The sequence below is a fragment of the Anguilla rostrata genome, chromosome 3, assembly GCF_018555375.3.
Source record: "Anguilla rostrata isolate EN2019 chromosome 3, ASM1855537v3, whole genome shotgun sequence".
Lineage (NCBI taxonomy): Eukaryota > Metazoa > Chordata > Actinopteri > Anguilliformes > Anguillidae > Anguilla > Anguilla rostrata.
Genome location: NC_057935.1, coordinates 55,847,563 through 55,875,442, shown reverse-complemented (window position 1 = coordinate 55,875,442; position 27,880 = coordinate 55,847,563). Strand labels below are relative to the sequence as shown.

The following is a 27,880-nucleotide window of genomic DNA, read 5'->3' as shown; positions in this document are numbered from 1 at the left end:
GGGAGCCCCGCAAGAACCGCGTTGGGGTCAAAGGGCAAGGGCCCTCACTTCCAAATGAAAGCCCCGAGGAGCGTTTTTTTTTTTTTACACATGCGAGGCTTCTGGACATGACTGAAGAGGGGGGGGAAAGGACCTCGAGCGATGAAAGGGGTTCTTGTTACGACGCGAGGAGGACACATGTGCGGGGGGGTGGGGGTGGGGGGGCTGCGGAGACTCCGGGAAGCGAGCACCAGAGGGCAGCTGCCGTGGCAGAGGCCCTGCACAAAGAGCCCCACTCACTTGACCGTCGCCACCAGGGCCACAGCAGAACTAAGGGTCTTTCAAAGGTGCGGCCGACGGCTCCGATCATGACCCGCCCGAACGGAAGCAGGAGAAATCCACGCCATGTGAGGTCTGAGCAACAGCCCCACGTGCATTCAAACCTCACTCTTACTCACACCACTCCCATTCAGATGCCCACTGCCCACTGCATGGCTAAGGTGCTGCAGGACAATACCACCGAAATGCTTCAAGCCAACAGCAATTTTCAGACTCCCTAGTTTTAAAAAGACTATGCTGCACAATACATAGGCCAGAAGCGACCCGCGTGTATAATTTGCCCGTGCGAGCAGGCTGCGCGTCGGCTAATTGCTCTTACTTCTTGGCGTGGTGCCAGCCCCCTGCCCAGTTGATTGCCACTTTGCTCTTCCCGTCGAGGAGGCACTGGGCAGCCGTCAAGGTGGACCCGCCGACCGCCGCGGCGTAGTCAAAAATACCCTCCACCACCGGGCAGTCGTAACCTGAGAGCGTGAGCGGCATCGGGAGGGAGAGCGGGAGACAGCCGGGAGGAAGGGTGTTCGAGGAAGAGACAAATTTGAAAGAGGAGAAACAAAAGAGAAGGAGACTGGGTCATTCGAAATAGAAATTTTGGCAAAGGCGCAAATTTTCCAGCCGCAAACAATAGCTCCTCGTTGTGCTTTCCTTTCTTTTTTTTGGTTTCCCCTTTTTGAGGCATGCTGCTAGTGTTGACATTTTAGACAAAAGGGACCAGGCTTGAGTGTCAGGCTTTATCAGTAGGAGATTGTACATAATCTGCAGAGGTTGCCAATGAAAACTCATTCTACACATCGCACTGCACATGTGTTGCACCACTTTGACTGAAAGCAGTTTGAAAAACATCCTGAAGTCAACTGAATATTAAGGTGCTGGTGCCGGATTTTGACTGAAGTGCGCCCTCTACAGTCTGAACGAGAGTGTTGTGGACAAGGGTGGATCATTCCATCTTCCACCAAAGAATACGTGCATACAAATGAATAAATAAAAAATATGTTTATTAATTTTTCCCAACATTAACAGGGTGTTCAATAAAAGTAAATACAGAAGTTGTGTAAAACAACTATTCCAGATGTAGCATGTCAATGTTACTGCCAAGTGTTTGAGGAAAAAAATGGGTCAATGAATTGTATAGTCATTAATGACTTGCAGATGTTTCATAGTGGTGACTTCCCAGGTGTCCTGGTGAAATACCCAACCTGCTACTCTCATTATGGAAGTCTAAGAATGATCCCCCAACCTGTCCTACAATGCACCTGATAGAAGTATAGTGGGCTTTCTGCAACAAAATGGCCACTGTGCATCCCCCAGGTGGGTGCTACACAGTGCTGGTGGCTTAGATGAATGCCCCCCTCTTCCCTCTAAAGCTCTTTGAGGTCCCGAGGGGAAAGGTGGTACATAAATGCAGTCCTATTGTCATTACTTTGTCGGAGGCCTTGCACTTTTGGGAAACAAGTTTGACAATCATGAGTGGTATGAAGACCATGGCCCAGATGCACCTTGGTTTCCTGTCAGTCTGAGGCAGGGATATTCAAGTCTGGCCCTTAGGGCCGGTGGTACTGCTGGCTTACATTCCACCCCTCTAATCACGGACAGATTTAAACCTGATGCACCAGATGAGCTTAATTTCTGGCCAATCAGTGACATTATTGGACTATGGACTATCAGACAGAAGAGAAAAGCAGAAGAACTACTGACCTTAAGGGCCAGATTTGAGTATCCCTGGTCTATAGCTGTATTCTAATTTTATTTTTTTACAGTGGAAATACTTTTGCAAAATTTGGAGAACAGTTACCTAATCCACCACCCAGAAGTAGCCCATACACGTTTTATAGCAGTTACCGTGCCTCTTCAGCTTACCAAGACCGAAGTCAACAGACTGAGGATCATCATTGTCACCGTCCTCACTGATCTTCTGCAGGTGCTCAAGGTACGCTTCTGTGTGAAAGACCGCCATATCCTCCATGGTTGCTAACCGTGGCTTCACCACACTGGTAAACAGAAGATAATTCACAGACAGTTTATTGGCAGTCCACAGATGTGCAGATCATACAATAGAACAGTTACCAGCTACTGTAACAGATACAGCGTTGTGAGAAGTAAGTGCCCCACTCCTGCAATGTTCTTGTTCTTTGGCACAAAAGGAAATGTGATAAAAGGTAATGTGACATAGCAAATAACACAAAAGTTACAACTTTGGTTTAAGGGGTACTACATCTTGATTAAATGAAACATGGTGAAATGAAACAGGACCTAGAGTCAATTAATGAATCCATCATGTATTCCATGCTGTAACAGAGTACTCAGGAGGAGAAAACATTACATAGTTGAACGTCTATTGAGATGCATTGAAAGTAGCCTATATTGAGATGCACTTATCCTTCTTTCTTTACAAGAAATGTTTAGTTAAATGTATTGCTGCTAAAGGGGTTTCCCAGTGACTGAGTAGCAAGGAAGGGGCACTTGCCCCCCACAATAAATATAAAATGGTTGACTTTTTTGAGTAAATAACACAAAAGTAGTATTTCTATGTCATTTGCTATTTCAAACCACCTTTATCTTGCACGTAAGGATTAACTATCCTTTTGATTGAGAAGACATTTTTTCATCGGCACTGCAGAAACACTTACATTTATTTAGGCTATCCATTTAGCGTTATCGCACAACGACATGCTTCGTATCCTTTGCCATTAGACTCAAGGCTGGAGGATAAAACATTGATAGCTACAATCACCGCAGTCAATGCATACTTTTTTGCATAGTGAAGCAGGGTACACCAAGCCCAAAGTCATTTACAACATCGTATTTTTTTTACTAACCTTGCTGTAATTCACCCAAACGTTTCAGCGAACGTACCTCATGTGTTTCAGTAATCCGTAGGCTTCTATTAGAGAGTGCACCATACTTGCCTGTAATAAGAATAAGGATGGAGGAAAGCGTACTTGTGTTTAACACGCAAGTTAAACACAGCAAATGCTTAGCGATACCATTTTCTAATGGCAATTCTAGATAACTATTTACGTTGCAAAATAAGTAGCTGCTTTAGTTAGTTATCATACGTTAACTTATTTCCTTATTTTCCATGTGAACCAATCCATAACTTACCCTGTTGGGGACTTTTGATAGTGAATCGCAAGTTTGGATAAACTGTGAACTGTAAATGTAAGCCACGTTCCGCTCGGGACGGTTACCATTCTGAGAGTCGCTTTTACTGCTCATTTAGTTAACTCGTTAGGTAACCAACTGTATAAAAAGAATAACGAAATGTTCTGCAAGCGTTATGTTGACATCAACTTGTTCTGGACATAGGTGTCACAGTGAAAACACTCCTCGGGTGAAAGCGGACAATACCCCTACCACTTTCATCTGGTCTGCCATTAAGAACTGAAATAATTTCCTAAATCAGGCGGATCAGTTTGTTAGTCATCTCGAGAAATCTCCAAATAAATAAATAAATACAACATTGCTTATCGTGGCCGACTGTCACAATGATCAGGAGCTCGATTCATTTATGAAATGTTTTCCAGTTACGACGATTTTACTGGAGGACTGTGGAACTGTAGCCTTCTGGGAAATGATGTTCTTTAAGCATTTAACTTTTAACCACGTTGTAAATTTCAGAATTTGCGCCAGCCAAGAATAATAATTATATCACTGTAAGAACAACATACAATTAGTATTTTCTACTTTATATATGGTTTAAAATGATAGTGTTATTGTTACGATAACCTTAACATATATCGTACCGATCAAAGCCACACAACACACGACGTATTCAAAGATAAAACAGCAGTAATTAAATGTAGTTTTTATTATGCTTGCATCATACAGAAAGTGCAATTACGATATAATTTTAATAGCATATAATACCATATTTGTTGTATTTACCTATGTGCCCACTGACATATGACACTTTCTTAAAAGAAATCAAAGTCCAAGTGGTTTTAGTCAGGAGTGTAACATTAAATTCATTTAATTTAAGACCATTACTCATTCTTTTCAACTGCACAAACTTCGATATGGCCGACATGACGTTATATATGACGTTTCAGCGAGAGCGGTTAGCTTATACAGTAATTGATATTATGCCACTTTAAATAACACAGTAGTCCTGATCTCAGAATATGGAGTCAGCCCATAAAAGAACTTCAAACACAAAAGAATCTGTTGAAGCCAATTACAGTGTAATTTACCTCCAGTGTATTGTATGTTCATTCTTTCAAAATATGCTGCTCCACATTACATCCTGCTGAATATAACTACAACCTGTAAACCTTTCATTTTGTTTATTCAACAATCATTGATATTAAAACATATATTTTTAAAAACAGTGCATTTATAAAAATGACTAAAGAAAAGATCAGAGGTACATTCCTAAACCTCTGCTTTGCAAGAAAGCAAACTGCTCTTCCAAGACACATGCTGGCAAAGAAAAAAATGCCTACCAAACAAAATATGTTTCATAACAAAATCCATATATCATCTCCTATGACCATGGTGTAATAACTTAATGTAGTGTCCGACAGCACTAAAATGATTCTAATCAACAGTCTTAACACCAGATTAGACGGTGTAAACTGACCTATCTTGATGCCACACTAAAGACTACTCCTACTCATATGTGACAGGAGAGCTGCCTCGGTGACCAGCTGCAGGGTTTCGCACTAAACTGGCTGGCATATGTACATTCACCGATGCCGTGTCACTGCAGGGCACAAGCGCCACTCGGCAGGAAGTCCTGAACATAGGTGGCCACGGCCTTGGTGAGGTAAGTCATGCTGCCATAGCGACCACTGGGTGCACTGTCATACAGTAGCTTGCAGATCCCAGTAGAGTGGTCTCTTTCTAGGATGTTCTCCTCCGCTCCCAGGTCTTTCTGCAAGGTACGCACAGGACAAACGGAGTAATGAGAGTGAGTGGTGAACATACTCATCCAAGGGCAGAGGTATATTTCTATGAAGAGCGTTGTATACGGTGCGGACACTAACCTGGTCCTGGTAGAACATATCATTGGCGATGTGTACAATCTTCTCTATGTGAATAATGCTGCCAACGCTCTGTATGTCGATGTCAGCAAGCATAGTGAGCACTAAGATGGCCTCCACCAGCAGCTGCCTGTACTCAGGCTGGGGCACACGGTTTAACACGGTCTCCACGTGCACGGCAAACTTAATCTCACCGGGGGTCATCTGGAGTGAAAGCGGAGGGAGAGATATTTAAAAATTTGGGCCAAGTATTCAGTATTTTGTGGTTAATAGGCTTCTCTTTAAATTTTCTGGATGAGGCAGATGCTGCTCTCCTCTCTATATAGATTAATTTACTAGTGTGTACAAAAAGAAATGAAGGGGAGGTGAGTATTCTGCCTACCTCTCGGGTGGTTGAGGACGGGAGAACAAACCCCTCAATGGACAGACCATGACACTGTGGGACAGACATCAGATTCAACTGAATTCAAGGCTTGCAGGCCTTTACATTACGCTACTATTGTATAATTTCCTGTGAACTGGGACTCACTGACTATATTTCCCAGCTAGATGGATGTAAAATCGTATATCATCTCTACGAGGGCAGGGTAGTACAATCAATTTTGTATGTAGATTGACGGGAGGTTTATACTAGCTATGGGCTTAAACTTCCATCAGAACCTGCACATCTTTACAGTTACCCTCTCTGAATCACCTTCAGACTTACTTTCTAGGACTATTCAAAAACTCCATTAACTTGCCTTCTGGAGGATCTTCCACACTTTCTGGTAGAAGCCCACGGGGACTCTGTTGAGGGCCCCATCCAGCCTTCTCCTGCGCAGCCACTGTCCCTGTCGACTGTCCCGGGCTGCAGGCACACTGAACGCCCCCTCAAACGTCTCCAGGGAAGGGAATCTGTATCGCTGTGACACAAGGAAGTTACATCACTAAAGAGAGGAGTAGTCATCTTTATCTGAGACAAGCACGTTTCTGCATCGCTATTTATAAACTTGGCACCCTAACATGCCATTTCATGATCCCCCTTTCAGTCTCTAAATACATGTACGTATGAGAACAATAAATAAATAATAAATCCCCCTCCTCCTTTAAAATTGTATTTCAAGCCCACGTCTTTACTTTCACACTGATAATATATTTGAGTTACGGGAATATTTAATACCATTGGTCCTGTCACTTACCCCTTCCTCAATGTTCTCCATGTCAAGTGCATGTGTAGGCAAACTCTGCAAGACAAGACATGTCATGTATTATACATTCCCACTTCAGTAAGGAGACACCTGCAAATGGCAATGAGTGATTTACCTTCAGATTACTTTTGCAGTCACGTTCAGTTAAGGACATAATAATTTTCATTTTAGTCCAAATTGATCAGATAGATTTGACCCTTCATTGCCCAAAGCAGAAATGTGTAACATGCTGATTTACTATTATGAGAAAGGAACACTGTGCTGAAGACCAGAGCTTGCTGTTCATCCTCTGTGAAGTTCATCTCACATTTAGAACTAGGACACTTGACAAATGGATCCTTTAATGAAGAGCATTCGGGCACTGGGCACTATATAATATAGTAGACAAACCAAATGTATGTTGGCATAACAGAGAACAGCAGCCAAACAAAGGCTTTCAACACAGGTTTCTGTGAGGTGGTCTGGAGAATTAACCCCAATACACCAGCCAAAGCTGAACCAGACCACATCATCACCTGACTCTGGTCCACCAATGACAACCTACGCTCCTCCATCTGGAAGGAAAAAACATTTCCAGTGACCCACAAACAAGAATGGCTTTGATCCACTTGAATCTTCAATTTTCCCTGAAGAATATGCCCAGAACCACAGATGCAGGTAGTTTATATTTCATGTTTCACTGTGCAGCTGACATTTTAATGCACAGCAAACATGGGTTATTGTGCATCCACCACCAAAATTCCCTTAGACACAGAACTAGCATTATTTAATACTGTTAATAACATGGTTAAAATAACAGGTTCTCAGAAGCACAGTCACTTCCTCTTTCTCTAGGCAGATTTGGGGTTAGAAGCAGAAGTGCGATGCCCGTACCATCTTCATGTCACTCTTCAGCTTGCTGATGCCAGCCCTCTCACTCTTGGTGGCGCCCACGTTGCCCACCTCGTGGATGGAGATGGCTGGACTGATGCCAGTGTCCACAGCGCGCACTGCAAGGCAAGCACAGACATCCAGCATGTCCACAAATGCAATGAATGCTCAGGAGAACTAACAGTGGCTATCATTAATGCAACAGAAAGGACTTTCACTCCTACAACTACTATTCCAGACTTAAAAAAAAACAACCTTAAGTGACAATAGGAGAAGTCAGTGCCAAAAAAGCAGGGACATTGAAGTTAGAGCACCATGGCACTCTCACTTGACCTAGCCGATGCCAACCATGCATTCTGGGAAGGGAGTAGCCTTTTCACTGTACATACCGCTTTTCTGTACCCCAAACTCTTTCCCACTGAGGATGTGGTGCAGAAGGTTCTTCAGCTCTGAGGGACTCAGGCTCATAAGACTCTCTGTGGCCTCCTCACCTGTTGAGCACACACAGACACTCGCAATAATAATAATAACAATAATAATCCTATGTATGTGCATGCATACACTTTAACCCCAACCATTATCTAGTGTCAGGTTTGTCTACTTGTTCTAGTTACTCTCATGTAAGTTTTTTTAATTAAACAGATACTCAGCTTTAATCTTTAATACTACTAATATTTTATATGCTCGGCTGTCAAATGAAATCTCAAGGGAAAATAAAAGAATCAAGTATTCATCCCAGAGCAGGGAAAATAAACTCAATTAATTATTTTAATATGGTAAAAGCTGAACTTTCACCTCAAAGCACAGAACAGTGACAGACCACTACAGGTGTGCCCCTGCTGGCGGAGAGGTACCTGAGCAGTTGAGTGACTGGGCGAGCTCAGTGGCCATGACCTGGATGATAAGGCCAATCCTCAGGCGGAACATCTCGCTGAAGAGGCTTGGCTGCGTGCGGATGTTCATGGCCAGGAAAACCATGATCTCCTGTCAATCAGAAGCAAAGGTCAGTGTCTAAATGCATTAAACACACAACTCGGTTCACTCAACCCTTACCCCATCAATAGTCATTTCCACACTCAGGCCAGCCAGTTTGAGCCAGCTTGAGCCAGTTTACGCTACAGGTGTCACGTCAAAGGCTCAAGACTGCTGATCCACTTGCCTGTCCACAGTCAGTTCTTGGAGGTGCCAACATCACCCTAAATCATCTCCCGTATGCCTTCTTGGGGTTAACATCATACTTCCACTGCAAGACGACAACTAGCTTCTGTATTATGAGAACAAACTACCCGTGATACCCCAGCCCTTCACCATGGCAGCACAAATTGAGCCTGACTGGCCCAATGAGGACCAAGGAGAACAGAACAGAGAAGGTGTGGCCACAGTGTTGCCCAAGCGTCATCACAGGCTAGCTCACGTGGCTTGGCCCAGCTGTGGAAACGGTTCTGGTCTGGTCACCTGTGTGAGTATAGCGATGCTGATGTTGTTCTCACTCGCTTCCTCGATCAGCTTGGCCAGCTGGTCAGGAGGCACAGGGCTGCAAGAGGACACAATAAACAGAATATCCCCTAAGCTGTTTCCCAGAAAACAAAGCACATTTTCTTTTCTTTCACTGGCTCCTGTCCAGTCTGACCTGATATCATACAGGTTTATTCCATTGCTGACATTCAGGCAAGAGGCCAGACAACTACTATTAGCAAGCACAATCGATCTGTTCTACAAAGCAGACACAGAAACAGTCACAGGTCTCCTAATGAAATCATGCACAGACCTCAGATCCTCTTCTTCTGCCAGTGATGGTAAGGGCATTAGGACAGAGACACCACAGTTAACTCTCAGGAGTAAACATTTTAAAGGAGAGACAAGATGGCAGTTAGCTATGAAAGAAATGAAAGTGTGCAGTCCACATGCTTCATGTGATTCACTTTCACTCACTCTATCTTTTTATATGTATGTCTGCAATACACGTTACTTACCCGCATGTTATATTTTCATATTTGCAAGAGTGAAATGAGTACTGAGAGTTTCAGAGCTTCCGCTTGTTGTGTGTGTGAGAGAACTGTGAAAGGCCTGGACTCACGCCGTGATGGTCTTTTCCCGTGGCTCTGGGGGTAAGCCCACCGTCAGGTGCTTCTGGTGGGCGAGCAGATCGGAGCAAGCCTGCAGAGAAACAGCTCCATCAACCCCCTGCCCCCATATCATTCTCCGCATCACTGCCTCACTGCTACATACAGTCAGATATCCCCCATGTCTGAATATTAATGAGATCCAAACACTGGGGAAGAGATTACAGAAACTAACACTCATTCTTATTCATTTTTATTCTATGACGACGCAGCTGTTGCTACATCGTGCTATGAGACCACTAGGAGGCACTTTTCTCTCTGGACAAACTAGAAATCAGTGCCAATGCACTGGGGTGTTAGAGGTTCAGTGCCAATGCACTGGGGTGTTGCAGGTTCAGTGCCAATGTGCTTGGGTGATAGAGTTTTAGTGCCAATACAATGGGGTGTTAGACGTTCAGTGCCAATGCACTGGGGTGACAGAGGTTCAGTGCCAATGCACTGGGGTGTTAAGAGGTTCCATCTTAATTCTAGGAAAGTAAGGAGGTCCTAAGAGACATTAAAGTAGAGGCCCAAACTCATTTCATATGCATGTTAATTGCACACAAATTCCTGTCAGCATTTCTGGACCGGAAATTACGTGACCAGCATTCGGGCTAAAGTGGACGCTGAGAAACACCGGTGCAGAAAGAATCCACCGAGGAGACGACATGGGTACCTCATCCAGCTCCTCCACCTTCTTGCGCAGCAGCCCGGAGATCATGCGGATGATCCCCCACTGTCGCAGGTCTCCGGCCTTCTCGTACAGATCCGCGAGCAGGATCCTCACCGTCGTACCCTTGCCATTCAGCTTCGTGTCCCAGTCCATACCCCTGCAAATCAAAGGGCACACGGACAAGGGCTGCTTTAACACGGGACGTTTATTCTACATGGCATGCATTGCTAATTCTGACATAATGTGGCTAAAGAGGGTAAATAATCCGTCTGAACACAAAAAGCACCAAATTAAAGACAAATAAACAGCTCGTTAAAATTCTGGGATTGCAACTGCGGTTGGAACGAAAACCAGCCACTGAGGTTGGAAACCAACTGCCTTTGACTACTTCTATCTTGGATCACACAAATTTCATCCTCATATCTATGAACACAGGTCCATACACCAGTACCCTTCCCCGTCTCAGTGTAATTATGTGAAACAAAATGACTCAAGCATACACACAACCCCATAAAACTATCCCATGGAGAATACATGCGAAGCAGTGACACTGTCACGTTTCTCTTTTCTTTAGCTGGTGCATGCAGGCTGGAAGACTGGCAGGCTGCCACGCGTTGCCAGGAGAGGAAGAGAAGAGGTGCAGTGGTGCCAGCTGGAGACAGAGCTGAAAGCACAGGATGGAGGGGGGGGAGGGCGGGAGCAAACGTCACTTGTCTTTGAAGAGGATGTAGAGGATGTCGGCCTGGTCCTGTAGGTTCTCGGTGTCCTTCAGCAGCTGCGTCAGGGCATCGTAGTCGATGTTGCCACTCTCGTCCCGGGGCAGGTTGCTCTCGGAGACCGACGGCACGTGGGGCCCCTGGCGAGACGACGGGCTCTGAGTCAGCACATGCCGTTCACAACCTGACTGGCTAAAATCAGTACACGGTGGAGGCCTACACACGGATGGATTCCAGGATACATAAACACAGCCAATCAGCATGAAGAATGAACTACGTGGAGTTCAACAGCTTGACCACACCGGTTCCATACGCCACTAGACATCAACAACAGCTGCAATACCCTGTTCTCATGGGAGCCTGTATCCATCAGGTTGAGAGACGGCTGGGGGGAGTAGAACAGCTTGCTGGGCAGGAACATCTGCACATCTGCGGACGAGACAAACGCCTTTAGGCCCGGCAGGCAAACTGGCTCTCAGCAGGGGAGAGTGTGAAAAGGAGCGCCTCTCACTGTCGATTTTGAGGTCCTTGGCCTTGGCCACGAGGGAGACCATTTCGCGGGTCTTGCGGGCAGCGGACTTGAAGCGCTTGAGGCCGCCCTTGGCGGCGCTGGCCTTGGGGCTGGGCCTGGACACGCTCATCGCCAGCAGCTGGTCTAAGTACTGCGTCAGGTCATCAGACTCTGCAGGAATGGAGTGGGCAGACAGCCATAAGGAGTGTGTCACCAGCACTGAAAGGGCATCGTGCCTCCAAGTAACAACACCGCCATGTATGAAATATGAGAAATGACAGGACTAGCAACTGCGCCATCTCCTCTTACATTTAAACAGGACGCCATCCTTCTAAGCAAATTAACTGAATGCTCTTAAAAGCACTGTGCTAAATGGACAGAATATATATGTTCAGTGCAACAGAACAAACATAATTCTTCCACATGCATATTCAAGTGCACTCATATCACTGTTGCAAGTACTCTTTTCTCAACTTACCAATTTAAATGCTAATTGAAACATGAATTCTTCCTTCTTCATGCCAATACGAGCTACATTTTGTACAATGAGAAAATGCATGCCATTGTCCAGCAAATCATTCATTCAACATCTCAATTTTATCAACCATTGCTGAAGTCAAATAAATCCATGTATACTGAAATGCAAGTTCATAATTCAGTTTCAAATGCCATTATTTCTCACGCAATATTGTGCAACAATGCTATTATTACTGAAAACATGCACCCATATTTACCGTCAAGTCTACGAGGAGCTACCAAGTGCAATTACTATTAGCAAGCACAACCGATCTGTTCTACAAAGCAGACACAGAGTCTCATAATAAAATCATGCAGACCTCAGATCGACTTCTTCTGCCAGTGATGGTAAGGGCATTAGGACAGAGACACCACTGTTAAGTCTCAGGGGTAAATATTTTAAAGGAGAGACAAGATGGCAGTTAGCAGGAGCTGTGAGATGTTCCCTCTTAAATAAATAATGATAATGAGCAGAAGCTTAAGTTTAAACTAAAACAGTGGTGAGAAGCAATGCTGGTGGCATCGGAGACATTATCAACAGCACTGACCACCCTGTCAACCAATCACACACCACACAATATTTTTTATCAGCAACAATACAGTCATACATCTGATCTGACTTATTGCATTGTAATTGTTAACTCTTTTATAATTCCTTTTTTCCTTTAAAAAGATAAAGGTGATTTTCAACAACTGTCTGTCAATATCAAAGCACACCACAAAGCTTCCTATATGCTTGGATGCTCTGGCATCTTTGTGGCCTTTCGGGACCACATAGCCCTGGATTGTAGGCAGCCTATAAGGCGTATACCGAATGTCAAACAAGTCATGGCAATTCAGATCAATTACATAGATAAAGAAACTCTACTTTTTACCTTACCCACCCCAGCAGACCATACCGTTAACAAGCATCATTATAGCCATAAATTAGCAGCAAACATGCACTAAACATTCACTAGAAATACTGTAGCCAATTCAGAGGAAAACACTTCCTTTTCTACAAGTAACCACATGTCAGAGGTCTCAAGCAAGTGTCAGCACTATTACTGACTGTTGAGTGTTGTTATTAAAAGAGATGGTCTTCTGAAGGTAATAGAAATAGCTGGTCGAGAAGGGGACCTCAATGAGTACAGGCTACTGGATACATTTTCCTCCACTCCCAGAAAGGCCAAACAGTGGCAGAACCTGCATGATGCGCAACTGAAGCAGAAGTATTATTTGGATTGCTTGTTTTCTTCATGGGTTTATTTTTGGTATTGCCAAAAATAAATTGCGTGCAAAATATCCTTCCTTCCCACCCTCCTGCATAAGCCTGCCTCACAACAAACAGGAGATTTGTTTCTCCCCCAAACACTCCCCTCTGTCCACTAATCCACAAACCCAAGCACCACCCCAAATAAATTTTCTAGAGTAAACACTGCTGGCCATCCCATCGCCAGGGTTACATGAACATGTAAATGAAATTCAAAGATCTTCACTATGGAAGAACCTCAGAGACTCCTGATTGGCTGTCAATAGAGGCCATGAATGGAAGCTGGGCCATGACATCATAGGGTCACACCAGGGCAATGTCAGTAGGCAACTATACCCCAGCATGGACTACAATTTTCTTCATCCTGACACTGATTTACAGGTGAGTGCAGTGCACTGTGGGAGAGAGTGCACTTCTGATGCAGAGCTCCTGGCCAAGGTGTGGAAGGCACAGAGGTGATCCAACAGGCACAATCGGCAATTACCAATTAGCAGGAAGGGGGAAAGAAAAGGTGAAAATATTTGCAAACAATGAAAAAAGCTTTGACAATCAGCACTTTTAACACAAAACATGAATAAATATGAAATGATGCATGACTTTGCCTTGAATGATGAGAGATGGTTGGATCCATTATTCCCAGCGTTTCAGGGTGTGGTTTCACCAGCTATGTATAATGGTTCATTGTCTGTGAAGTGCATCAACTACTGGACTTCGGATTCAGTGTAATAAGAGTCCAGAAAAAGAATAGGCAACATCTGGCACAGCTGGTGAGACCAACTCCTGGTGTCCTTTCCTTACCATCAAAGCTCAAATCATGCACTGCTCCTTCATCAATGCAGACATCATCCTCATCGTCACTTCCATAGATGGTCTGTCGCTGCTTACCACCATCCATGAAGCTCAGGTGAGCAAAGCAGGAAGTCGTCAGGAACTCTGACAACTTCCCAGTCTGTATCCTATGAGGGTTGAGCAGAAACAGTTGCTAAGGGACTATCCTATAAAAAATAAGGAATTTAATAATCATAACCCTTAAGATGTTACTCTTCCTGTGAATGCAGTTTTTAAAGCCCTTACCTAGCCCCTCCAAAGTAGCCATCCTGTAATTTTTTGAGAGTAGCCAGTACAGCAGGATCTAGGTCCGAATGGTCTTCAGCTGGAATGCATGGGTAAAGACAGCTCATCAGCTATATATAGTATGCCCAATCAGCAGGCCTTTCAGAGATACCCATTGAAAAGTAATGAAATCAGCTTGTGGGCTGATGAACACACGTACGTAGTAGAACCAACCAAATATGTTGGTATTCTTACTAGTGAGTCCATCTACCATCTCAATACCCTGCATTGGGTTTTGGTCTGGTGCAAAAAAAAAAAAAAAACAATAACAAAAAAACACCCCAATTCTAAAGTACAGGCACAGCAGCTCTACATATCAGATCAATTCTAAAAAATACTAAAAGGTGCACAGATATTAAAATAACTGCAGGGTACACCAAACTCTTGTCATAGTCTTTCATCTTATGTCAATGAGAACAAAATATATGTGTGTATATATTTGAATATTTTGCATATGTTTTGGGAATCACTGCAGTACTGGCTCTGCATAAGAAAAATGCTTACAGCCAGCAAAGATAGACTTTAATATTAACACTTGTTAATAAACAGCCAAGACATATCGATTGCTTTAATAGCCCTGTACTGCAAATGCTGGAATATTTCCACAAACTGATTTTTGAGTACAGTAGGTTGACACAAGGCAACAGGACCTTTTCTGGCTGCCTTCCAAACCTCTGCCCTCATGTTACGGGTATTTACCATAAAAGGGCAACGGTTCAAAACCAGCCAATAGCAATGCTACCTTAACTCAAGTTACAAATGAAGGCATAATCACTGTTATTACTATGCACGTATTCAAAAAAATAATCCAATAGATTTCAAGCAAAAGGTCATAGACCCTATGAGCTTTTCCCTGATTTTCAGTGCAGAATTGGACATTCTGGTGGGAGTTTGTTCTACTCTGCAGAAATAAACATATCAAGTGTATCTCAGTGTCTGCCTGGTCCTTGGATAACGGGCATACTTCTCCACCTAACAAGACAGAGCACTTGTCCTCTGTAGAAACAAATTTTCCAAACCTCTCACGATTACTTTTCTAGTGCCCTGTGATATGTCAAAACATGTCAACTGAAAAAAGAAAATGCGGCTTCCTGTATTTCTGTGGAAAAAAGGTAGAAATGTGTATGCACAACTCACTGAGCATGGTCTGTGAGATGGGGAAGGTGACTGTGGGACGGCCGGTCATTCTCCAGCGAGAGGAGAGGTAGGAGAGGTCAGTGCGCAGCATCTCCACGATCATTCTGTTATCCAGAGCCAGGTAGAACTGCTGGTGGTCGATGAACTGGAGAGCAAAAGACAAAGGGTTCATTCCAATCGCCTATTTTATCTGTCCGCGTCTCCTCAGTCCACGCGTGACCCACAAATTGACTGAGGTCCACCATCTTTAAGGACATTCCAATTTGTTAAATGATCTTTGAAGGAGCGATGAGGCTCCCAGAGGACGCCTCAGCGAGGATACACGAGTCTGCCACGTCTGTAATGGACGTGGCTACAAGCTGATGCTTGAGCGAGCAAGGACATTCCATTTGCCTAACACATTTTGCTATGATTCCTCTGTCCTCATATCTCATCCTTGCATCACCTCCTCACACCCTCTGTTGGGTGGAGCTAAGGAGTGAGGAAAGGATGCAAGGAAGAGATGCAAGAAGTGAAAATAAGCTATTGGAATGAACCCAGAGTTTAAAAAATTAGGATACACCCCAAGACTGAGAAATAATCAGTAACACACACATCAATTGCTGGTTCACTTAACACATACACAGTCTTAGGAAAAATATAGATAATTTGGGGTTTTAATTAAGTGTTCTTTTCTTGAGTAAGCTAGCACATCACACTTATGAAGTACTGGGCTGGAAGTCTGGAAGCAAACCAGGGCAAAACAGATTTTCAAAAAGGCATCAAAATGGCAACAAATAATGACAACAAGAAATCATACAAAATGAACAGGTTATAATAACTGTTACAGTAAATCAGCAAACTTAATTGTATGCATGTAATAGCTTCAGGTACCCCACTCTGCAGTCCACCTGCAGTAATTCACTCTCACCTGAGGAGTAAAGGAGAAGATGGTATTGCGGATGAGGTAGAACTTGGAGGTTCCCAGAACTCCAATGCGACGGTACGGTCTTCCAGTCAGCCCTAGTCTGGGGTTGCGGCCTGCAAGGTTGGAACAAAGGCATTTTGAAGGAGGCATATGTCTCTTGGCATGAAACCACCCAGAGCTAAGTAAATTCAAATTATAAATCATCCTCCAGTCTGTGAAAGCATTCGGCTTGCACTGAACACACGAGCAAAATAACACACTGTTAAAAAGTGATATAGCAATGTGCTTTTAAGACAATATAGGGTGGGGATGAACCCACAGAAGTAGAACAACTTTGGTGGGGTGACTAACAACTTTTGAGTGGTTCATCCTGTTGCGGCCTTGTTTTACTGCATGTTTGGGCCCAACAATCTGGTATCAAACATGAGCCACGCCCATGCCGACTGTGGCCTGCACACCAGCACCCCCCGCTGGTCGACTGGGTGCATGCAGGTCCATATGTTGAGCTGCAAGTTCATCGGTCCAAGCTCAACTGCAGTGTGATAAGTAGCAGCAGATTGGGGAGAAAAAGCCTAAAGACAGTATAACTGCTTCATAGGGTCACCCCATCCTTACCAAGCCTTGCATAGATGTGGCTCAGCACCCTTGACGGCTGCACTCGAACTGGATGGATGTCCGCCACACTCTCCACATCAATCCCATGCTTCTGAAGGAGCTCTTTAATCTCATCTGTCTCTGCCAGGATGCACACTGAAAAAATAAACACACATCCTTATTCATATTCCTCTGGGAACGTCCTTTCATTTTCTTTAGTTTCAAGATGTCCCCTTTCTTTTTTTTTATCAACAGGTACGCCCTCATAGTAGTTACACAATATTCTACAGGAAGAGAGCAGGTCTTTTTGGACTCACTAGCAAACAGTGAGACTTGTTCATATCAGTCAGCAATGGAATGCGCTCACGATGTGGTTGATATAAACACAACCAATGCAGTCAGAGGACTCACCCTGAACCACCACATCAGGTTTTGGGATGGTGGAGAATCGCCTATTGAGAGGGTCAATCTCACCAGGGGCCAGGAAGCCCTGAAACACAGAAAACAGCCGTTATCTTAAAAAACAAACAACAGCCCCATAGGCATTAAATAAAGCATGCAAATAAAAATATCTTTTAGGGGAGTAAAAGACAGGTCTACCTCAGCAAGAAGGTTGCCCACCACGTAAAGTGACTGTCCCCACTTGAGAGGGCACTTTCCCATTGGAATTCTGTCCACTGAATGGGGATTAACATACTCCTCTTCCACCTGTGCCCAACAAAACAGAGAACTGGAGCTGAAGCAACCTACAGTACACATAAGATACTACTGAAAATATACCGCATATATTACAGCAAGTCTAGGCTGTGACTACAGGGTCACTGGGTCACAGAGTTCCACACACTACAGGCAATAGACCAGATTCAAATTCAATTCAATTTCAAATTCCAAAAAAAACTTTATTAATTCCCAGAGGCCAATTAAGAAGTAGGCATAGAACAGTGTAAGTAAAAACATAAAAACACACTACGACAACATAGACACAACATATACATCTGCAAGTAATACACATAGTAAGGTGCATCATGCTGCATCATCAGTCGATTATTTAGAGTAATGCACTGGTTAAGGTCAAGGAAGGGGCAAAGTCAAGCGCTCCTAGCCAGAGCAGGAGTTGAGTTGACAGACAGCTTCTGGTATGAAGGCTGCCCTCCTACTGTTAGTTCTGCAGCTAGGGCAGCACAGGCGCTGGCCCAAGAGCATGAGGCACAAACGCGATGTGAAACCAAAGAGGACCCGTGAGGACGAGGGCATTACCCGGTCCGGGGGAACACTGTAGAGCTCGGGCAGGAGGCGGACCCCATCCTTCTGCTTGATGAGAATCCCTTCCAGAGCCTCTCTGTACTCCTGAACCTGGAGGCCACACAGAAAGCCAATGAGCACCCGGCCACGCCCTACCTCCACTTCAGCCTGGACCACAGAGCTAAGGCCTGAGGAATCCCCTCCCCAAAAGGTACAGCAGATCACTGCTTTCAATGATTGACAACTTCACCTGCATACTGTGTAACCAAGCAACGTGCAGATATTTTAACCAATTCTGTGACTGCAAGAACTGGAAAAAGACATATTGCTTATTTATGACTGCTGCCAGTATCATTACCCAAAACATGGGGTTGTCTGAAAAAAATAAATATTCAGGGACTGTTCAATTATTATTGACAAGTATTTTCCATAAACAACTTGTATTTAAAAGGACAATGTGGACTTTGGATTAGATCGTGCTGGAAATATTTCCTGTGATGTCACAGCACTAAGACCAAAACAGGAAACCACAAATGGCTTAGTGGCATATTTTGAGTAATTCACCTATTTCATTATGCACAGAAAGAAAATGACACTCACAGCCAAAGACAATCCAATACAATTTTAAGACAATAAAATGATTTCCTCTGAATAAAGCCAGTGCAGTCCATTAAAATCATGTTTAACTAACTGTTGTGTTGGTCCCTATGCCCATACAGACAATACGACGAACCACTATTATACTATGCCCAAACTACAAAGCACTAATATACTATGTCCATACTAAGAAGCACACTATACAATGTCCATACTATGAAGCACTAATATATTATGTCCACAATATGAAGCATCCACTCCCCTCTCACCTGCTCTGGGCTGTTGATGAAGATCCCATCCAGGATGAGGTATGTCCAGAACAGAGGCCACTCACATTCAATGTTCTCAAACAGCTTGAGCTCCGCTGACTCATAGTACAGCCTGTTGGGGTCCTGGAAAGGGGACAGGCTTATTCAGGAAATGGTGTCACTAAGGTAGTGGTAACCAACCCTGTTCCTGGAGATCTACCAACCTGTAGGTTTTCATTTCAACCCTAATTTGGCACACCTGACTCTACTAATTAGTAGCTCAACAAGATCTCTAGCTATTGAATGAGATGTGCTTTGTTATGGTTAGAGAGAAAACCTACAGGTCGGTGGATCCCCAGGAACAAAGTAGGTTACCACTGCTCTAAGGACACCTAACGGCACACCAGAGAATGGGCATCAGAAGTCCCCTCACCTCTTTAGGGGTTTTGTGGCCATCTCTGAGGAATCTGCAGCATCCATACCTACCCTGTGTGAGGCAGAGTGAACAGCTGAATGAGAAAACCAGGGGCTATAGGGAACTTTCCACCATTTATAAACAAGGCCAATCATACTGCAGGTGTGAGAAACAGGATTTAACCTGAAGCTTGGAAATGATCTCCTCCTTCGTCAAGTTGACAATACTAATGTCCTCCACCGCGAAGGCTGGGTACGAGATGATGGAGAGGATCCCAGCATCAACTTCCTTGGAGGTTGATGCCCTCGGCAACATTGAATTGAGGATGGACTGCGGTGGGAAAGAGAGAGAGAGAGGGAATTGGCACACAACCGAAGAAGACGACTATGGCTCCGCTCCAGGCCATATCAGATACGGGCTGTAATTACACACATCAAGCTTGCCAGATAATTTAGCATAAATGAGAACATCAATGAAATATGAGGCTTGGACTTTCTGAAGCTTCGGTATTGGGAAACCTGAATGCGACCGACGTCTTGCGTTAGCAAAAGCGAACCCTAGAATCAATTATTCATTAGCGTAATGGGAGCTCTGCTTTCATTTGTCGAGGATTCATGAGGCAGCCCCTTTTTACCTGACAGTGCTGTATGTCATCAGCCAAAGCATGGACCACAGATCCTGGACCCCCTTTGGCACCGAAAAGATTTAGTTCATCCAAGGCTTCTAGCGCTGCCTACGATCACACACAACAGGGGTCTCAATGCACAAAGAACCAGGGCTTCCTGAAAAATTATGTTACCCTAAAATCTGCAGCCCATTACATGAGGCATGAATTCTGCATAGTTGGTTCTTGTTATACTTTCAATCAGCATTAGCATAGTTGTAAATGATAAATGTTGTAATAAGGAACATTTCTGATTTTGATCTCTGACTCAGTGCATAGCCAATTACATTTTGAATTGGCTATGCACTGAGTCAAAAAAAATTAATTAATCATAAATAAATCAGATACCACTTCTGAATTCTTCTGAAAACCTATCCCGAGAATTACGCATTTTACTCCCACTCCTGGTAGATAAAATAGTCTGTTTTCATGGAATTTAACAGTTTTTTGAGGTAAACTGTAAATACCTAATTCATGAGAGTAATAATCAGGAGATGTGAGCGCATTAAAAATGAGGTGTGCTAGAAACATCAGTAACACTTGAAGCCAGTTATCTACTCATTTCAGGTGACCGTGTGGCCAACGTGCCTTTGAATTTGTCTCACTGCCATAACTTATCTTTGTTCTGACTGTCCTGGAACCAGATGTCTCAGTTCAGTTCAAAGGCAATTTTAGGGCAAGGATTAAAACCAGGGAAGCAACAGCATGTGACAGTTCAACTAAGGTCAACGGAGAAGGAGCTAGCTGTCAGAGCGGGTCTTCACGAGAGGAGCGCGTGGGGCTCCCAATCAATCACCGCGGCATTCCCAGCTGCTTCGGGACGGGCGCTGGAGTCACTGCCGCGGCTCGGAAACTTCCGGAAACATGTCGGGTACTGCCCGTCTTTATTAGGCTCTCTAGATGCCACCTGACAAAGGCCTCTCGGGGAACGTGTTGCGTTTCTATATGGAAAATTCCTCTCATCTGACTTTGGAAAATTAAATATTGGCACAACAGGTGCACATTTCAAAAGGCATCTATTCTTTATTGCTGAGTATTTTCCGTGTGTTTGGTCCACTGTACACGCACTAAGTAGGTGACAATAAAAGAAAGCAATGGCTCGTTTCTACAGCAGGTGCTTACCTTGGCCATGCCGATAGAGCTGGCATTGATCTCAGGGATTCCCTGATTGGTTTTGTCACCTCGTTCCCACATACCATAATCCTTAGAGTAAACAAACACACAGAACCTTAGATGAACATCTCAAGGCACTTTCACAGAATGAACATGCAACAAGAGAATTAAATACACCAACAATGTGCACCATCACCAGCAAAACAAAGAAGCACACTGATTATCAACAGAAACTTACTGCAACTTTGTATGCAGCCTCAATGTAGAACATCAGGTTCTGAACTACATCCACCTCGTCCTGTGTGTAAACAATATGCAGGCCTGATAGAGAAATAAAACAATGTCATCAGATCTCATATTTCATTCTTTAAAAAAATGTATATGAATATATACTTAAGGAGGAGAAATAATAAAGTTGTAATTTTAACAGAATTAAATTTGGTAATTTTATTGGGACACAGGACTAACCATAGAGCAGAGGTGGGCAATGAGGACTGTCTCTGTTTCTGGTTTCCATGGCCACTTCTGGTCTTAATTACTTAATTAGCCCTCAAATTTATGCCACCTGACATTTTCGAATATTTCTTGATAAGCGCATGAATTAGACGAAGACTGTTCTTGTATTCCCATATGAAACATTTTACTGCAATCTAATCTACGAGTGAACCAGTGTTGGTTTATACAGCTCATTTAACCAGGGTAATTGGTAGAAACAAAAACCTGCATACACACTGGCCCCCCAGGACCGGAACTGCCCACCCCTGCCATAGAGTGTGTCTTCCCATCTGAAGAAAGGCACCTCACAGTGTCCCTCTCACTGATTTGGGACACTGGCATTTCTACATGGTCCAGGGGTAAAGCCTTGCTGGCCTACCAATACTTCTTCTAGAATCAACCTTGTTTACCAAGGAGGCAATCTGCCATAAAGCAGGAAAAAGTAGCAAGGTGGAACAGTAGCTAGTAAGGCCCACTGAAATGATGTACCAGCATGCTACACCAGTAGTACAGATTAAAAGGAACTACCAGGGGTGAACAAGGAGTGGGACAGAGTCTGGTCTTATTCATTATTTTAATAGCTGTGCCACCAAAACCTTTACCTGAGGCAGTCATCTGTGCCAGGAAGAGCAGGTAGAGTGAGGTGGCATCCACCTGCAGGTGCCCCCACTCCTGGTCACCCACCACAGGGGCACAGGTGTGCGTGTTGTACTTGGCATGGAGGGAGTCCGAGGTGCTCTTGGTGTACTTGAACTTCTCCACTTTGTCCAACTAGGAAAACGTCAGTTATAAAACACTCATTCAGGAGGCCTTCACGTCATTATATTTCAGGAAGAAGCAGAGACAGTGCTGCACAAAAAACTAAATGCAACACCCACGCTTCCTACATTGCAATAAATTGAGTTGCCTGCTTAGAATTTCACATTTGTAAGCAGATGTAAACAGAAATAGCTCCGTGGAGGTAATCGACTGCCAGCCTAAAAATAAACCCTTCAGCAGACGGAACAGATGATTCAGATTTTCAATCTTGTTTTTACTTAAAAATACGTAATGCTCCGAGCAATATTGTGCATATGGACTCCCTCCTTGAAATGGGCTCATACAGATCAATGTCAAATGTGGTTGCTATAATTACAATGTGCTGAACAGAGTGTTCGCTTGTTCTGGCTGCTCAGCAATGGCCTGGTAGTGGGTGTGTATGGCACCAGTGTATGCTTACTGAAAGGAGTGGGGCATTGTCCTAAGTCACAATGTCCTGCCCACCACAGACATTTTTATGTCACCTCATTCGTTGGTTAATGCTTCCATTCTCTGCATGAGTGAGCCCACAATTATGTCCAAGAGTCAACGGAATATACCTGTCTCATTATACACTGCAGGAGTCCTCTCATGAGCTTAACCACACTCTGTAGAGAAGAAACAGTGAGAGAGAGAGAGAGAGAGAGAGAGAGAGAGAGAGAGAGAGAGAGAGAGAGGGAGATAGAGAGAGAGTCAAACAGAACGGCATGGCTTAGCGTCAGATTCAGTCAGATTCAACCCTGACCTTTCCTTCATCTCGTCTCTCAACGGCTGTAACGTGAGACTGCAAAGGCCTCCGCTGCCTGAAATGGCTTCTCTTTACAGTCAATCTTCACACGTAGAGGAGCCCCTCACACACACTGTCGGGGGCTGTCTCTAGCTGTGGGCCATGAGATAACTCAAGACCCCCACAAAATATCTGAACAACGCTGACCAGTGCGCAGTGCAGCCGGTAGCCCACTGAAAGCCTGACCCTCGGGCCCAACTTGTACCTGCTCCAGCTCATAGGCTTTGGCTTTGTCCTCGTCTCGGTCGGCATTCTTGCGATAGGCCAGACTGAGTGCCCACACAGCCAGGATGCTGTAAACGTTGTCTCGGACCCAGGCATCTGGCTGATCCCCACTGGCTGGAAGGAGCCCCGTCACAGGGTCCTGGGTTTACAAAACAACAGTAACACAGTAAGGACAAAAGGTGTAATGTCAATTGCATAGTCCATACAGTCTAAATATACCTACCTTAAAATCCACTAAGTGTGTCCCTGTATGCTAGATTGGACTGTCCAATCCATGTGAGCCAAATAAGGAAAACATAGAAACTCTGTAAAGGTATGATTTTTGATATTTTATGGCAGATTCCAGCATCAGAAATCTTTTCTGCTTAATGTGCTCAATTCCAATAACTTGTTCTTCTAATTTTCAATTTTCTTTCCTCAGTTTACACACAGTAGTGTCTAGACAAAGTGAGAATGACTGCAAAGTGAGAATGGAAATCTGAAAAAAAAAGTCTGAAAATCCCACAGACCCAAAGTTATTCTCTGCAATGTATGTAATCTCAAATCTCCAATTAAAATCTGCATGATTCACACAGAAAAAACGTGCCAAGAAGCACTGAACTGTGAATCCCTGAGGACTATGAAACGCTTATTATTAAAACAACCATTGTTCCAATATAACTAGCAGTGTGTTTATGTTTAGTAATATTGTAGCCTAGTAGCTGAATATGTTTTCACTCAATTTACATAAATGTAAACACGTTACATAGCACTTTCACTGTACATGAACCATTCTGGAAATACGCGTGTGTAGAATACCAATTCCCCCGAGAGAACAGCTAATTACCAGCATGAGCAAAATAGTCCACTGGCACAAACAACCACGACAGAGGAACAGCTAAAAGTAAACCAAACTGGGATCCATAGCAACACATCCCACAGCAAAGACTGAACCTGGCACAGTTTGTTGCCAATTAAAAATCTCCCCATTTAGAGACACTCAAGTGATCACATTAATCCCAAGTGTTTCAAAGACATCTGTTATTTATGTTATTGTTTTTCTGACACTTAATCACATTCCGTTAATTGACTGGTAAACCTAGGACGTATATGACGTACATTTTTAAACCTGGAGGAAGTAGCAGACCTACCGTGTTGTTTTATTTTCTTAGCTATGCTACGTTCTGAGGTTTTAGTAATCGGGTATTAAAGTGAATTCATAAAGTTGAAAGTCCGTTATTTACATGATATAACTCACTTGGTGACTCAGGATCGTCTGATGCACGATCCGGGCATAGTTGTCAAGCTTGACCCCGGAATTACTGCGACTCCTCATGATGTTCGTCCTCTCTTAGCACAAGTTCAGATCTTGGAATTCGTTGACATTGTTTTGCACAAGTAACAGTGTGCTAAAATGTTGCAACAAGAAGGCACAAGTCTACACACAAACGGGAAGTAAATGTGAACGCAGCCAATACCGCCACATTAAATACTTAGTAGGTGTCAAGTTGCAGTTGGGACTAACTCTCAAATAATAATTACAATAATTAAAATTTAATCTGTATCATTGCATCACTGCATCCATAGAAATTGACTTTTAATTTCAGGCTAAACCGATAAACAGAAAAACAGCGTCAACGTGCAATTTATATAAACAAGCACCATTGGTCAAGAACTACTTTGAACATATCGTCGAATAGTGAGTTTTTCAAAAACATTATGATTTGATTTTAAAAGTATAAGTATAAGAACTAGAAAGAATATATCAACAATAACACAAGTTGTCGTGTAATAACCTCTTTAACGTAAAATCCACTCTTCAGTCCATTAGTTCCTTACCCCTCCGCAGTCCTCTCGAGCTCTGCAACCTCGAACATGAATTGACAACTCAAAGATCCTGGAAAAGTATAACATATAAAACTATTTTATATATATAGAATAAACCCTCACGCTAAATCCACGATACCCAAAATACCACACCGCTTACAATTAATACACTTAAATGTGAGTATAGTGCTAAAAGAACGTATACTCAAGACAGTAAATTAAATGCATTAATTGTTTTTTACGGACTTTCAGGACGCGGTGAGAGCCATTCTGTCGTGAGGTCACACAAACACGTGTAATCGGTTCATATCCTGAAACATCTAGTAATAGAAATTGTCTCCTGCCAAAACTTTGTTCTTGGAAAAGCCAAACAGATACGTCTGGACGAACATGGTAACTCTAAATTTTCATATATTTTGTATAGTTTAACACGACAAAATACATAGAAATCTACAGTAGTGGAGTGGAAGCAATGGAACCTGTATTGGATTTTGTATTTCAGACCACCTTCAAAAAAAAAAAAAACGTAAAAAAAGTAAGTGCCGGTTTCCCAGACATGGATTAAGCCTTGTCTTGGACTAAAAACACTTCCGCAGTGCATGTATCCTCTGAAAAAGAAAAGTTAATCTTGGACTAGACGTAATCCTTGACTGGGAAACCAGCCCTGACTGTTTCGGAAGCATACACGGAAGTGCACATCTTTTAAAATATAATAAAAATACACTTTCCATGAACATTGCGCCAATATATGAAGATACTGGAAAAAACAGACCCTACAAGTTGCTTGTCCTAATTTGTAGACAACAGTTTGTCTTCCAGATCTATACTCGGGCAAAAATTACTAACCGTCTTCCATGAGCTTCTCGACCAAATATTCGGCGCTAGATGGCGACATTCAGCACGCAATGGCACATCAATTAGCCTATTTTTCTGTTTAAATGTTGTCCTACCTTTTGCACTTAATACATTTGACAGATTCGGGGTAACGCCCACAACTTAAAATCTGTTTTTTATATAAATCTGAACACCTGAGTATGTTTACTGAATAAATTCAGGCTATGTATCTAGCAAAGCTCTACGTAGAAATCAAAACTGCAGCCTCAAAGTTGCAAGTCTAGTCCCCGACAATATTATTTATTTATTTATTTATTTATTTATTTATTTATTCATTTATTCACTGACTTATTCAGCCTACTTACTTAGGGGTCAATGCTATGTGGATACTGGGTCAAATAAAACATAGATTATACATCAATTTACTGTTCCATGCTGTTTAAATTTGTCAATTTTGTTCACACCATTTGTCCAAATAATTCCTGAACCTCATGCTTACAAATGTGCTCCTCTTGATCCAAAGCCATCCACGGTCTTTATGTTCTGTTGAAGACTTGAAACAGCTCAATGTATACCACAGAGACAAGGTTGTCATGTTCAATTCTAGTTTATTGCTACGAGTGGAAACAATTTAATTTAATTGAAAACATTTTTAGATTCATTGACACAACAGTTGTTTTAAGATTAAGTATCATTTAATTATGTGTTCAGAAAGTTTAAACAGTTTCCATTTTGAATAAAGTGACAAAACCCTTATGTAACTTGAACCAACAGCCTTTGCATTAATTTCATATGGCCATAAATTCAAATAGGAACTGTCAGCAGTTTGAACTATTCAATGTGGGTAAAACAGCACATATCTACCACCTCAAAAAAGTTTCATTGAATAGTTTATTTTTTAATGGTTTCAAAAAGAGCTTGTGAACAGGCTTGTGTTATGGTTAAATCAGGAAAGCACTGTACATTTTAATTTTACAACTATTGTATTGCCTATTACAGCTGCAGCTTGCGAATTGGGAAATATGCATGAAGTTTGACCTTAACTAATTTACTTACTTCGGATTGAGAGGATCTGAACAAAACACTGGTTCACAGCACCCTGCTGTTCTGAAGTGCTGATTTTAATCTCTCCACACACAAAAAAATGGATTCACAAAAAAGGATGTGCCAGTACTGTCTGCTCTGAAATGAGTACTCAGTAACTGTCAGTTCTGGGTCATCTCAGATTGTCAGATTGGGCTGAAAGGGATTTATAAATGCATCATGCAAACATGGCTGTTTTCCTTTTAAAAGCAAAAAAATATATGTTTCTATGGATTATTTTGTCACAGCAGATTGGATCCATTTAACTGTAATTGCTCATGTGCTCTTTGCAACGATTGTTGGGTGTGGATGAATTTTTGCCAGAAATTTTAGGATTTTAAGAAAAACTCCTTTATGCCAATGCTTAAAAGGGATAGTGGGAACTTCGTTGTGTGTACATGTGGGTGACAATACAATATTTATCAGTATCTATCCTGCTAAAGAATTTGTGGCAGAAAGAAATGCAACACAACAGACATGACTGTGGAAAATAGCAACAGTAAATTTATCTTTATCAGTTCTATACCCTTCAAATAGTAAGGACGTCTTGTTATTACTTACTGGCAAATATAAACAGAAATAAAAATGAAGGTCATTTTGAATTCCAAGGAGAAGGCCAAAAATTACAAAACCACTTCCTCCTAAGATATGCAACAATAACAGCTTGCTACCTAAGAGCAAATGCAGTCCTGGAGACA

The 27,880-nt window shown here is 42.9% G+C and overlaps 2 protein-coding genes across 10 annotated transcripts; both read right to left on the bottom strand.

Annotated features, from left to right (window-relative positions):
* Positions 1-633: 633 nt before the first annotated feature.
* hdac8 (histone deacetylase 8) lies at positions 634-3,835 on the bottom strand. Its single transcript, XM_064328422.1, has 4 exons — positions 3,418-3,835; positions 3,169-3,221; positions 2,173-2,303; positions 634-779 (listed from the first exon to the last, which is right to left on the bottom strand). Exons 1-4 carry the CDS (start codon positions 3,529-3,531, stop codon positions 634-636), a joined length of 444 nt encoding a protein of 147 aa, XP_064184492.1. The 5' UTR covers positions 3,532-3,835.
* A 270-nt stretch (positions 3,836-4,105) lies between these two features.
* Positions 4,106-26,127, bottom strand: phka1a (phosphorylase kinase, alpha 1a (muscle)). Of its 9 annotated transcripts, none has more exons than XM_064328418.1 (35): positions 26,112-26,127; positions 25,278-25,335; positions 24,697-24,847; positions 23,440-23,598; positions 23,008-23,055; positions 22,252-22,420; positions 21,393-21,475; positions 21,164-21,244; positions 20,012-20,110; positions 19,561-19,707; positions 19,396-19,449; positions 18,984-19,106; positions 18,133-18,228; positions 17,476-17,583; positions 17,287-17,365; positions 16,897-17,031; positions 16,285-16,394; positions 15,375-15,519; positions 14,199-14,277; positions 13,923-14,080; positions 11,357-11,527; positions 11,189-11,274; positions 10,840-10,985; positions 10,133-10,286; positions 9,432-9,511; positions 8,810-8,888; positions 8,209-8,338; positions 7,744-7,845; positions 7,358-7,473; positions 7,000-7,038; positions 6,476-6,520; positions 6,038-6,199; positions 5,680-5,733; positions 5,301-5,501; positions 4,106-5,188 (listed from the first exon to the last, which is right to left on the bottom strand). In XM_064328418.1, the coding sequence occupies exons 3-35, from the start codon at positions 24,772-24,774 to the stop codon at positions 5,015-5,017; spliced, it is 3,690 nt and encodes a 1,229-aa protein (XP_064184488.1). In that variant the 5' UTR covers positions 24,775-24,847; positions 25,278-25,335; positions 26,112-26,127; the 3' UTR covers positions 4,106-5,014. The 9 variants fall into 9 exon arrangements, with proteins under 9 accessions (XP_064184488.1, XP_064184482.1, XP_064184484.1 ...); XM_064328412.1 differs by lacking the exon at positions 26,112-26,127 and adding an exon at positions 25,745-25,903 and having other exon boundaries at positions 24,697-24,876; positions 25,235-25,335; XM_064328414.1 differs by lacking the exon at positions 26,112-26,127 and adding an exon at positions 25,745-25,903 and having other exon boundaries at positions 25,235-25,335.
* Between the last annotated feature and the right edge of the window lie 1,753 nt (positions 26,128-27,880).